Source organism: Sminthopsis crassicaudata, chromosome 6 (assembly GCF_048593235.1).
Source record: "Sminthopsis crassicaudata isolate SCR6 chromosome 6, ASM4859323v1, whole genome shotgun sequence".
In the NCBI taxonomy this organism is placed as follows: Eukaryota; Metazoa; Chordata; class Mammalia; order Dasyuromorphia; family Dasyuridae; genus Sminthopsis; species Sminthopsis crassicaudata.
The window spans coordinates 68,456,001-68,470,659 of record NC_133622.1 but is presented as its reverse complement, the minus strand read 5'-3'; the positions used below and the strand labels follow the sequence as shown (position 1 = coordinate 68,470,659).

Sequence of the window (14,659 nt, the reverse complement as noted above, 5' to 3'; positions counted from 1 at the left end):
TTCATTTAAACCATATTTTTTATCAGACATGTGAAAGAAAAATCAAAACAAAAGGAAAAACTTCAAGAAAGAAAAAAATAAGAACTAAATTTTAAAAAAGTAAAAACAATATGCTTTGATTCACATTCAGTCTCCACAGTTCTTTCCTTGAATGTGGCTAACAAATGCAATGTTGCTGTTACTGTGTACAATGATCTTCCGATTCTGCTCGCTTCACTTAGTATCATTTCACCTAAGCCTTCCCATGTTTTTCTGAAGACAGTCTGCTCATCATTTCTTATAGCACAATATTACATTTACTAATCATAATTTATTTAGCAAGATTGTGTGATGATCAACTATAGTAGACTTAGCTCTTCTCAGCAATGTGATAAACCAAGAAAATTCCAATAGAATTGTGATAGAAATGCCATCCACATCCAGAAAAAGAACTATGGAGAATGAATGTGGAATAATTTCTAGCTGTGTGACCCTGGGCAAGTCACTTAACCCCAATTGCCTCAGCAAAAAAAAAAAAAAAAAAAAAAAAAAAAAAAAAAAAAAAAGAAAGAAAAAAGAAAATTAGGATAGACTAAACAAATCAATGACACCATGAGAAAGCAAGAAATATTTAAAAATCAATACAAGAAATGCAAAATATTGATATAAAAAAGGTCAAAAAGAAATAATTTAAGACTCAATGGAATCCCTGAAAAGTTGATTTAAAAAAAAATCCTCAAGAAATCATAAAAATGGAAGAAAGGCTAAAAAATGGGGATACAAAAATATAAAAGTCATATTTTCTTTCACAAAAATTGGAGTGAAAATACTATTCTTTGATCTACATTCAGTCTCCATAGTTGTCTCCCTAAATGCAGATGATTCTTTCCATCTATGTATTTTAATTAATTTTCTTTTTTGGTTATAGGATATTGATTTTGGAAAAAACGAAGTACACCCAATCCATGTCAATCCACCTGCAAGTCTGCATACTTCCTTAAAAGCCTATGAGCAGTATTCTTTGGAAAATGCTTATTTAAGAAGAGGATTTTTCTGGGCCATCTCTCCAAAAGCTGGCAACTATATCCTCATACAGTTTCATTACCCATTGAACATAAAGGAGTAAGTATTATTGTAAAAGAACTTACTTGTCAACGTCACACCATGTTTTTTTGGTTCTTTGTTTTTCTCAACATTATTCTTTATTGACTTGCTACCTTGACCTTGTTGACCATTCTCCCCTCCTGGATTCTTTCTCCTTTTTGCATTTTTTAAACTCTTTTCTCTTCTGCTTCACCTCCTATTCTATCTGATTATTTCTTCTTGGTTTCCTTTGCTGGTTCAAGCTTCCAATTTGTGGCTGATCCCCAAACCAAGGTTCTGTCCTAGGCCCTTTTTTACCATCTACTGTCAACTCCCGTGGGTTTAACACATTTCATATGGAATGCCCAAGAAATCTCAGATTCAACATGTCCAAAAGGGGACTCATTCTTTCCCCCTAAATCTTCTCTTCTTCCAAATTTCCTTATTTTGAAGACAAAATGTGTTTTTGTTCTCCCAGTCTCAAAATTGTAGTAACCAAACCTTACTTGAAAAATGTGGATGTTTCTGCCTGTCTCTTGGTTTTTGTGCCTTCTCTTTACATACACAACTACCATCTTACTCCAGGCTTTAGTCATCTCTCCTAGGTTCTCTCTCCTGATTGAGTCCTCTATCTCTTCTCTCTCCTGACTTCATTTATCTTACATCTTGGCTGCTGAAGTAATTTTTCTTAAACAACCTCTGGGCTTTCCTCTAGGAGGAAATGTAAATACGTTGTTTAATTGTTGAAAGTGGCACAAGCCTAATTTTTTTTCCAGATGGGTATCACACCATCTCCCCTCCAATGGGCTGGCTTTCTCTCTGTATCTCATTCATGATACGCCATCCCCCTTTGCAGTACTTTTGTTCTTTTCTTTAATGATCAAATGGAATATCTATCAGGAATTGTTCAATAATTCAACAATAAAAAACAATTAACAGATTAAATTGTTAATTTCAAAATTAGAATAAACAAAAAATACTAAAATATTTATATTAATTCTTAATAAACAATTAACATAAAATATTTAAAATATTATAACAATGTATGCAGATTTTTTTTGACAAAATAAAACATTGTTTTTCATGAATCACAAGGCATAGGCATAAAATGATTTTTGAAAAATATTATTAAAATATATATTGGAAGCTAGCATTATGGGGAAACACTAGAAATTTCCTCAATAAATACAAGAGGAAAGAACAGATATTCCCTTCTCCCCTGTTATTTTTTTTTCTTTTTCACTGTGCTTTTTCCCATATAACTAGAACACATTTCTCTCTCCAGCTTCTCCTTCTACCCTTAGGACTCACTTCAAACTTTATTACCTGCATGAAACCTTTCATAATTCCCCAAACTACAGTAATCCTCTCTTCCCCATGGCCCTGTATTTGATGCCTTTGTATGCATTTAACTTTATTCACTTTATATAATTTATATATGTATTTGTCTCCTAATTAGGATGTAAATTCATTGCAAGTAGGAATTATATCATTTTTGGTATTTGTGTCCCTGGTGCCATGCAATAGTGCTCACCATATAGAAATGCTCAATAAATGGTTGTTGATTAGTTCTCCCCTTTTGGGAATCTGAATCCACAAGCTTGTTTATTTTTTCATTTCCTTTCCTTTCTCTCTAGGGCAGGTGGATACAGTACTAGGCTTATGGTCAGGAAGGCTCATTTCCTTGAGTTCAAATCTGGTCTTAGGCACTTGTTAGCTGTGAACCTGGGAAAGTCACTTAGTTCTATTTTTCTCAATTTCTTCTGTAAAATGAACTGGAGAAAGAAATGGCAAACTATTCTAGTATCTCTGCCAAGAAAACCCCTTATGGGTTCTTTGAGACCTGTGTGATTCTTGTTTCAAATTCTCCCTTACATTGGTCAACATTCTTGGAAATCTCTTGTTTTTCTTGATATCACAAGAATGTCAGTGAAGTACATAGGCTCTCTAGTAGATATCTCTTACATTCCTCACCTTATTTACTCAAAAGACTCCAAAATACAGCCATTCTCTTTAAATTTTGTCTTTGGACAGGTGGTTTTTGTTTTTGTTGTTGTTGTTGTTATCAGGGTCAGTAAATAATGTGTCATTTTCTCACAGATTACTAAAATATATATTTGTATTTGTTTTGTTTTTGTTCTTTTTGTTTGTTTGTTTGTTTGTTTTTGTGGGACAGATATGTTTTTGCAAGTGGAAATATTCAACATCCTGGAGATAAGCTGTTCAATACCATTGTAGAAATTTTACCTGAAAACGTAAGTATTCTGCTTTTAATTAGTATACACAGAAACAGATTTTATCATGACTGAAATTTAGAAGAAACCACTAAATGTATCCAATTTTTTTCTTTGTTTCAGGAAACAGATTTTTTATCAAATTTGCTAAGAAATGGAAGTAATTTAAACTATGAAGCAACCAGTAATGGGTTTTTTAAAATAGGTAAATTATCTACTGACATCTGGATATTGAAACCATTAGTTCTTAAACAAATTTAAAAAAAACAAAAAACAAACAAACAAAAAAAAAACCTTAGTTGAAATCTCTTTGTCTTAGAAATGCAATACTCCAAAACTGGACAATCATTGAATACTGTGGTATGGATTTTTATATATGAAAGTGTGAGACACTGCATATGAAACTCTAGTACTCAGAAATGAATATTGATAAAACTTGATGATTTAAAAAATTTTCTTGTAATTATATAATTATTCTTCAATGTTTCCTCCTTTTCCTTGAGATGAAAAAATGATTTCAGTTTACTGAAGTACTGAAAAACATTATTAGATTGTCAAGTTGTGAAATCTCCTATATAGAAGAAATAATCTTTTATTTTCCTCTTCCCCAGAACTAATTTTTAGATCTTTTAAAATGTTAATATTTAAATTCAGATGTATAATAATCTGCACTGTGAGATGGGTGGTACAGATATAACATTCTAATATGAATCCTACTGTCTTATAGAATTGAACCAGGCCATGTGTGCTTTAAAAAAAAATGTCACTTCTATTCTAAAAAAAAATTCTCATAGCATTCATTACCTTCTTTTATCTGAATTTTAATTGTACTTATCAATTTTAAAAATTTGATTTTTTAAAATAATATTTTCCTTTCTCCCCATCCCCATCTCCCCATCTCCCCATCTCTCCCTTTTCACAATGTATACATCTTGAGTAAAAGTAAGCAATGTGATGTTCACATTTGAATGTGTATGCATCATTTTGTGCCCTAATCTATCTCCTATCTGGGAATTACAACTATAAGGATCACAGATGAAGATCTGGAATGACTTGAGAGATCATTTAACCTTACTCCCTTAGTCATATAGATTGTATGTGTCAGAGGTAGGATTTGAACACCCATCCCCTTACCTTCAGCATTAGTATTTTTTCCAGAGAACAGCATGGCAATGGTAGTGATGGTAGAAGAAGAGGTGGTTGGTATTGTCCTCTGGAACCAAAATTGATCATTGTCTTTAAAATGAGTTCAGTTTCCTTATAACAGTTCTATTTTTGTTTGCCTTATTATAGTCATTTTGTATTTTTTCATGGTATGCTTTTTAAATTTTAAACTTTGCATCAGTATATTTAGTCAGTGAATTTTAGTTTTTCCTAATAGGTGAACATCTTCATATTGTAACTACATTCTATTTTTCATTAAATTGTTACTGTAGTTTGCAGATTTTTTTTTTTTTTTTTGTTGTTGTTGTTGCATTCCTCCTGCCTTTCTTGTTTCCTCTTTAGTCCCTTTTTTTTATTTTTCACAGATTTGGAATAATTTTATGTGTTTTTGTTCTCTATAATAATACTATTAGTCATTTGTGTACTTATTTTTGGAGAGAGAATACACAGCTATTCCTCTTTGGAAGCAGCATGATACATTAGAAAGAACATCTGTTTTGATGGCAGAGGACTCGGGTTCAAGTCAATTTCTGATACCTGTCTGTCTGATTTGTTCACTCCACCTCTCTCTCCCTCACTTCCTCATCTGAAAATGAAGCGTTGTTATCTCGTTCTTTGTATTTGTATCCCCAGTACCACACTTCTTAGCTTATTAAAATATTTACTGGTTGATTGGTTAGATAATTTCAGAGATTCCCATTTTTTGCTTTAATTACTGGGCAATTTAAGGATTTTATAGTATAGTGGAAAGAATGCTAAATTTAGGATTGGGAAGCTGTGATGATGATTCTGGTTGATTCTAGTCAAGTACCTTAACTCTCCAGGGCTTTGCTTTTCTCATCTATCTACTGAGGGGAAGATCCCTTGTAGCACTTATATTCTCTAATTTATTTCGTATTGGACTCTAAATCTCTACTTGACATTGTTTTGTTATTGACCTAAAATCTGCATCAGTTTTAGTGAAATAATATAAAGTGCTTCTTCTTGTGGTACATCCACTAAGCCTATATTTCCAGAGAATTTTTTTGGAAACTTTTGCATACATTCTCAGAGTGTACTTTCCATTAGATCAGTCTTTTTTTTTTTTTTTTTTTGTTATATTTGATTTATGCATTTTGTTATAAAACTACCTCTCTCATGATACTTGCCATTACATTAAAAAAAAAAAAAATCCCAATTCCATCTCTTAAAAGCCAGTTTAGCAAAATCATCTGTTAAATATATTAAAGAAAAGTAAAATAGAGTTTTATGTGAAAGCTGTTGTGAGAAGAGTACTTTGTAAATTTTAAAGTCTTAGTAAATTTGAAGCATTATTATCAATTTAGAAGATGCGGTTTTTAAAAGACCAAGAACTATATAAAAACAAAATAATTGACAAAAATCATAAAAGAGAAATAGTCAATGTGTATACACATATATCTGTGTTTGTGTGTATATATGAGTATGTATGTATATATATTTTAGGGGATTGGGGGCTGATCAGAGAAATTTTTTTTTTAGTGTTGGTTAGTTTTGCAGTACTGCTTTTTTTCTCCTTTTAAAAAACGTTTCAAAAGATAACTTGCTATGTAGAGAATGTGGAAGGACATGTTAAAAATGAATATGATGTTAAACTAAAAAGTAGAGATGAAAATAAGGTCTTAAAAAGTTATATATAAAAATTTTTTTTATCACAGCAACAAAATTTTATATATCCATCAATGAATAGGAGATCAGAAGTATATGCAGTAATTAAAATACTATTTTGTTAGGGTTGACATTAAGTTATCTATATTAAAATGGAATTGTGTAGTCTTATTTAATATTAAATTCCTTATTGTTTGTGTTGAATTAAAGTTTTACAAATTAATGTGAATGTCAGAATAAAAATAAATATATAAAAGAAATTTTTTTCCCCATTTCCCAAAGATACATTTCAAGATGGAGTAGCACAAGGCATCATAAATCCTGCAGCAGGAAAAATCAAGGCTTTTCGTTTAACCGTGTTGTCGGATTCATCTGTGTGGGCTATAGTAGATGAGGTAAGATTTAAACTAGCATTGCTACAAAGTCCTCTTCACATGTGAAATGTAAGCACTGTATCTGAGTTTTATGGGGACTTTCCTATCATTTGGTAGCTGAATAAAGTAAAATTTTTCTTCATAAATGTTGCTTCATTTTTTAACACCAAAAAATTTCCTTTTACTTTAAAATAAAATAAAAGATATCATTAGTATTTTTAACCATAACTTATGTCTATTTCCAAAATGTTTATTATCAATACACTATTTTATTAACATCCAAATTAATTTTAAATTTGCATTAGATTTTTTTTTAGCAGAAATTTTAAGCAGCTTCTATAAATGTAGCTGTCATATGAGTATTTTATTATTATTTTTTTTTTGTTTTGTTTTTTTGCATATGAGTTTATGAATGATTATTTTATTCAGACAACTGTACTTGGTAGATTTCCTTATGATAATAATTTACATTTATTGGTATCTTTAGATTTTTATCACCCTTTTGGGGTATGTACTAAATTTTTTTTTTTTTTTTTCAAATAAAGAATGTGATGATTAAAAAATTATGAAACACATAACTTCTGGGTAATTTGATCATTTTATTAACAGGGACAGCATGTTTATTAATAAAGATCATTTGGCATCTCTCTTAGGTCAAAGATAATATTGGCAGCAAGCTCACAGTTTATGTATCCTGTGCTGAGTAGGTGTTACTCAGTTTACTCAAATCAATCCTGATTGGTTAACAATTAATGAGTGAATATTTTTGTGAGGGGCTGAGAATGGTATCTTGTCACTCTTGGATTCAGATGCTATCTCTATACCCAGACCATCCTCTGATTTGGGTAATCTATTCAAAGAATTAATGCTCTACCTAAGTAGAACAGGTTAGCTACTCTACCTGGGTGGAGTCTGAACTAGAAAGTTAGTCCAATCTCATTATCAGCAATGATTAAATATTTAAAAATCTGAATTCTAGAAAAGCAGGGAAATTCTGGATCTCTCATTATAATTGGTTATTAATAATCATTTTTCTTAGGAAACCAAGGCTCTGGGAAGTTGTGTCCTATCTTTAATCACATTTACTGGTGTTCATGTTATTGCCTCTCCCCCAGAATGTAAGCTCCTTGAGGGCAGGAACTCTTTTCACTAGCTCAAGCTATGCTTGGGCTTTGCTTTCATTGTTATACCATGATAATGCGGGCAATTCCCTAAAATAATAGACTTTTTAGTAATGCCATGTTCAAAAAAGTTGGGAAAAATTCTAAAATTGGAAAAGCATGAGGCTGGGGAATAGAGTGGCTTAAAGAATATCATGAATATAACAATCTTTATCAGTCCTGTAGATCAACTAATCCGAAGTTATTTTCAGATTATAACTGGCTTCTTTTCTGTTTCTGTTTCAGATATTAATCAAGACAAATTGAAACTATAAACCACCAAGATTCATGATACATTTTAGAATCTGATAGACTACTTTGAATATCAGATCATCTATTGTTAACTTGTTCAGAAGTAATTATTGTAAGATGAAAACTAGTAACAGTGGACTTTAAATTTTTTAAGGATTTTTTTTAAGAAGAAGAAAAAATGAACCTTTTTATGCAGAATATTTTTGCCCTGGAGAACTTGAATATTAAGCAAATATGTATAATATATAAATAATGAAGTCAAGGACTTTTAAAATAAATAATATTTTTATTAATTTAGATAAGAATTTACTATGTATAAATGTGTAATATGTATATATATATATATATATATATATATATATACATACATACATACATATACACATAGATAACATGTGTCTATGTATATTTAAAATCATACCATTTCTGACAAAGCTAGGCTTTCATTGTCCTGAGATTCCTTGAGTGGAAGCCAGTCATTAATTAGGTATGAGTTGGAGAAGTGTCAAATCCATAGTAAAAGAGTGGCTATAGATTAGGTATAGCACCCGAGTCACACCTTTCAAATGACCTGCTTTATCAGTCTTCAGCCAAATATTGAGATCATTTTATATTCCAGCTATTTCTTCTTCTATCACCTCACCCACCATGTGTCCTACCGACTTCTATACACTACGTTCTGATAATTTTTATAGAATATTTATCATGCTATCTCTGTTCATGTGTCTTGTTGACTGAAAAAAATTATACATTTGTTTTTTTTAAATGAAATCTTCCCAAGAGTCTAACAGATTATTAGGAAGGTCGATTTGATATTTGTATGGTCCTTCCTTGGGGAAAAAAGGGGAATTTAACTTTGTTGTCTTTTCACTAAGTGAATTTAAGAAAACTTTTAAAATTATACAATGTTGTATATTTCCAGTTTGTTTTTTATAGGCATAAATATACATTTTAAAATTGGAAATACATAATTTTCTATCCTTAGGCAGAGGAGGTTCGCATGGCATGTTAATGCTATTGGTATTAGTACTTAATGCTAATAGTGCTTCTTTTATCTCCTAATCTGAAAAAGGTGCACTTTAAGAAATAAATGTTAATAAAAATTCAAGCAAATATATCCTAAAATGAGGAAGGGTAAAACAAGTAGTATGATAGTAAGTTGGGGGAAAGAGATCTACCCATTTTCAGTGCCTAAGAAGGAGACGAAAACTCTCACGCCAAATTAACACATGAAAAATTTTAAACTAAAAATAAATGTGAGTTTGTTTAAAAACTTACATATATATTTGTATATATGCTAGTTTCAGTTTTTAAAAATTATAATAGATCTATAAAAACTGTCTTTATTTTTAAAAATAAATAATAAATATATGTATATGCAGTACAAAATGCACTTCATTCTGTCCCCTTTCTAAAAAGCATCATCTTTTGCATGACTCCCATGTTCAATTTCCCCAAATTCTAATGCCTTCTTTCATATCTAATTACTTTGTACATATATGTATTTATAAGCTTTATGTTTATGTTAAATATATTTTCATATTTATTGTTTTCCCCATTGGAATATAAAACCCTTTTTAATAGTAATAATTTAATTTTCTCTACTTGTATCCTTGGTGCCTAGAACAGTACCTGGCACATAGTACGTACTTAGCAAATACATGATTGATAAAATTTCTGTCGTCTCAGTCCTGTAAATTTACTAAGAAAAATTTCTTTCTTCTTTTTTTTTTTTTTTGCTGGGACAATTGGGGCTAAGTGACTTGCCTAGGATCACACAGCTAGGAAGTGTTAAGTGTCTAAGGTTAGATTTGAACTCAGGTCCTCCTGACTTCAGGGCCGGTGCTCTATCCACTGCACCAACTAGCTGCCCCTACTAAGCAAAATTTAGGAGAAAATTTAGTCATAGTTTGCTACTCATAACATAGCTCACTTAAGTCTATTCACAGCTCTTTCATCCCTTATGTATAAAAGAATAGAAATTGGACCCAGGAAGGAAACACCCTATTCCAACTTAGGCCAGAATAATCTCTTCAATTTAGAGTCATCTGCAAGCATTGAAACAATCAGTAATTTGCCTAGCCTTTTAGTGTATGTCAGAGTGAGACTTGAACTCAGGTCCTCTTTATTACTGGTCCATTAATCTATTATAATATTTATTAAAGAATACAATTAATTACCATACATGATAGTTGACTTTTGGCTAAAGAAAAGCATCTATTGACTTGGTCATTTTGTTTAATTTGAAAATTGTGGTGGATCAGCTAAGATTTATAAATCAAATCAACCATTACCGATAGCTTATATGGAAAACTTGCAGTAAGAAAAATCACTCCCCAAAGATACAGCTTTTTTTTTTTCCTCTCTTGGTGAAGCAATTGCGATTAAGTGACTTGCCCAATGTCACACAATTAGTACATATTAAGTGTCTGAGGCTGGATTTGAATTCAGGTCCTCAGGGGTGATACTTGGCCTACCTATGAGCACTTTATATTCTTCCACTTGTTTAGATTTAACTTTATTTGTGTGTTTTGTGATTATGTAAATATAGTTCATGGCCTTATCTTGGCAGGTAAATTCTCAAATATTTTATATTATCTACATCTGTTTTAAATGGGATATCTCTTTCTCTCTCTTGCTCTTGGAGTCTGTTGGCAATATATAGAAATGCCAATGATTTATGGGGTTTTATTTTGTATCTGCAACTTTGTTTTTTAGTGCATTTAAGTATCTGCATCTGCAAAGAGTATAATTTTGTTTCCTCATTACTACTCCAATTCCTTTAACTTAATATTGCTAATGCCATGTTGAATAGTAACAGTGGTAGCAAGCAATTTTGTTTTGCTCTCAATCTTATTGGGAATGTTTCTAGTTTATTTCCATTACATATGATGCTTGCTGATGGTTTTTATAGATGCTATTTATCTTTTTAAGGGAAACTCCATCTATTCCTCTGCTTTCTGGTGTTTTTAAAAGAATGGGTGCTGTATTTTTTATCTTTTTAAGCAGCTATTTCTAAGTGAGCCAAAGAATCTCAGTAGACTGTTTGTTACTACTAGTAGAAGAACATAATACCAAAAATTGGTTAGGAATATTATCTATGCAGAAATGTGCTTGATAATTTAAAAAATATTCTCATTGATAGTATAAAGAAGTCATGAAGAAAAAAGGAGAGAACTATTAAAGAATACAGTTCTGGAATTTAACACATATTTAATAAAATGCAAATTTGACATAATTAAAATTGACAATTTTTAAAAGGGTTCCCCAAAATATATTTTTTCATCATACCAAGATATGTATTAACTGTATTAGTATTTATTAGTATTAAAGGTACTATTTATAGCATTCCTTATATTACATTAAAATTGTTAAATCTAAGTAGGAACTTGGGCTATGTTATAAAAATCTTGACTTGTTGGAATTTTGAATCATTCATTGGGCATGTATTTCTTTGCCTCTGCTTCATTCTTCCCACAGCACCAGTAGTCACGAGCAGCGGCAAAGATATGGATTCAAGGTCCTTGAAACAGCAGGGGAGTTCCCACTCCTTCTGTTACCAAGCTGCCTCTACAAGGTCCATAGGACCTCTCTAAACTAGGATGTTACAACTGTGTGATCTTAGATAGCAAAAATAATGCAGACATTGATGCTGTCAAGATAAGAGATTTCAGGCACCTGAAAATTATTTCTCCACTTCTGCCTTAGCCTACCTTGTCCTGCTCCTCAGTTTTATCTGCTGCATTACTACTCTAAGCCATAAAATCACTTTTTGGACTCTGCTGTTCCACTGGCCAGATTGGCAACCTAGCTGTCCTAGATAACCTCCTGGGGGAAATCATTGGTATTACAATGTTGATTGAGGGCAAATATGTATTTTATTTTATAAACATTCTAATGATTTTTATTAATAAAGAAAACTTTAAATATATCTTAAGTCCTAGTGAATGTTGTGTTCAAGTCATTAACTTTTAAAGTTGTAGAGATGGTCATTATTTCCAAACTAGACACATTGAGTCTTTCCAATTCAATTCAAGAAGTATTTTTAAGCATGATGGGGCATTAAGGTGGGAAGTGTGGGAAAGGGATAGTTTCTTTTTTTTGTTTGTAAAATTTTATATTTCAAATTTTTCTCCCTTTATTACTCCCCCAAGATAGCAAATATACATATATGACATATGATATAATCTAAATAAGTGAAATGTTAAAAAACAAGCAACAACAACATATTTCTGTATTTGTGGTGTGCAAGAAAAATCGGATCAAAAGGGAAAAAAGAAAAAATAAACTAGCAAATAACAACAACAAAAATGTGAAAACATTATGCTTCAATCCACATTCAGTCCCCATAGTTCTCTCTCTGGATACAAAAGGCATTTCCCATCACAAGTCTATTGGAATTGTCTTGAATCACTATTTTGTTGAAAAGAGCCAAGTCCACCACAGTTGATCATCTCACAATCTTCTGTTACTGTTACAATGTTCTCTTGGTGGAACTCAAAAGTTTTAAAAACAAATGTTAAAAATTGTTTTTACATGTAACTAGGTAAAAGTAAAAAAGTAAAAAAAAAAAAATATCCAATTCCTTGAACCAACTAGGTAAGATCTTAGATTGTATCTTTCGGTCTTGTATGTAGTCCCAGTATCTAATTTTGTATAAAATATTTAGTAAATGGTTATTGAATTAAATAATTTTCACTCCCACCTGGTTTGCAATGAATGATTTCTTTTGATTTTTCTCATGTGCCACAACCACAACAACCTTCTTAGCAAACTCATTTAAAGGATGATGAGAGATTTCTCCAGAAGAGTTCAGGGTCCTGTGGGCAATGGGGCCTGAAGAGGCTGAAAGTCCATTCTACATATCACCATTGTGCCCTATGCTCTGCCTCTGTTCCCCATTTCTTAGAACTTTTTGCAAAATATTTTTTGTTAATATTTTGTATCTTTTTTTTTTTTTTTTTTTTTAAGGCAGCTAGATAACACAATGAATAAAGTACTGAGTTCAAATCCAGTCTCAAACAATTAACTGTGTGATTCTGGGCAAGTCACTTCAAATCTGCCTGCCACAGTATCTTTAACTGTAAAATAAATATAACAGCATCTGCCTTGCAGAATTGTAAGATAATATTTGTAAAAAGCACTTAGCATAATGATTGGCGTATGATAAACTCTACATAAATAAGTGCTCATTCACTTCAAAAGGAATAGTTTCTACCCTTATTTGACTTACTTTCTTTTTGAAGTGAATAGAAAACTATAGATATGAAAAATATGATTGTCATTGCCGGTAGTAAGGCACATTAATTTTTCAGGTTCCCAACGATTCATTGAGGTTATACTAATATGTCTGTCTCCCTGAGCACCTAATTAGCAGTGCATGATTTAGGTACCTCCTGAGCTCTGCATTATCCTTTGCTCCCAGAAGAATGCCAGGTACGTGACTTCAGGTAGGTGGAGAGGGACAACAGCCATCCTCTGGGTTCTTTCCAGAAAGCTTACCTTTTGCTTGAGGGGAGAATTCCACTATAAAATCAGTTTCTGAAGCACATACTTTGTACCATTCCTGCATTGACAAGACTGCTATTAATTACTACTGCCTGCTTTTACTCTCTCATTTATTCCACAAACATTTACTAAGCATCATAATGTGACAGGCATTATGCTAAGAACTCCAGGAGTAACGCTGAGGGTTTGTGGTTTCTGGTACCAATTGGATATAACCCCATAACTCCTCACCCAATTCTCTGACATCCAAGAGAATTCTATTAGTATTTAGAAAAGTACTTAGTAAGAGAAAGCAGCTAGGTGGCTCAGATCCATAGGCTAGGAGTCAGGAAGATCTGAGTTCAAATGTAGCCTTAGACATTAGCTGTGTGACTCTGGGCAAATCAATTAATCTCTTTATGTAATCCATTGGAGAAGGAAATGGCAAACCCCTCTAATATCTCTGCTAAAAGAAAACCCATGTTATGAACCCTGGTTTCACAAAGACTTAGAAACTACTGAATGACTAAATTTACTAAGAACGTATAAAAAGAATAGTAGAAACACAATACTGCTTCCCCCACCCCCAAAACAAGATTATGTTTTCTATCCTTGCACACATAAGGTCTGGGGGAAGAGTGGACCCAAACTTAAAATAAATTTAGTCAAATATAAAGAGTACATGAATGAAGATCTCAAGATTTCCTGTCCCTGGCATTCCTTTTCTCCAGTTGTGGAGTCTTAGTGAAGTTCTTCTCAGAAATAGCTTCCTGCCCGTCTCTGAATCTATACCTTTTTTGAATCCATAATATTTCTATCACACAACATACTGCTATTTTTCCTACCTCCATTTCCTGTCATCAACCACTACCACTTAGGGAGATTATGCTACTGCCTGACAGATTGCTTGGTTACCTGAGCTCTGGTCTCTCAGAATACTTATTTACCTAAGATCTGGACAGACGGAATGTACTCAAAAGAAACAGGTGATATATTTGCATATCTGAGCAACCAGGTGAGAAATAGGGTAGTTGGTCTTGGCTCTACCCATCTCATAACTATTCTGCCCTCTTAGAGCCAAAAAGAAAAAAAAGGCAGAGAGCTAAGTCATGTTTTGTATACATACTCATTCTTAGCTCAACCTTTCTGGGTCATTAGTCCTTGCTTCTCAAGAGATTTTGTCACAGCACACAGTAGCAGTTCCTCAATCATGATGTATAGAAGCAGGCTTCCCAAAGTTCCCTGTGTTTGACTGGAACCATGTACATGTTTTGTAGTTATCTCCTGGAAGATGGAATCC

General features: G+C 32.1%; 1 protein-coding gene across 1 annotated transcript in view; it reads left to right on the top strand.

Moving 5' to 3' along the window:
- MGAT4D (MGAT4 family member D) overlaps nt 1-8,187 on the top strand; it is a 132,948-nt gene extending 124,761 nt beyond the window's left edge. Inside the window, exons 11-15 of the mRNA XM_074276700.1 lie at nt 908-1,101; nt 3,239-3,317; nt 3,420-3,501; nt 6,369-6,481; nt 7,867-8,187. Of these exons, the coding sequence (XP_074132801.1) occupies nt 908-1,101; nt 3,239-3,317; nt 3,420-3,501; nt 6,369-6,481; nt 7,867-7,887 (489 nt within the window). The 3' untranslated portion in view covers nt 7,888-8,187. The remainder of the gene's footprint in view (nt 1-907; nt 1,102-3,238; nt 3,318-3,419; nt 3,502-6,368; nt 6,482-7,866) is intronic.
- Nucleotides 8,188-14,659: the final 6,472 nt, after the last annotated feature.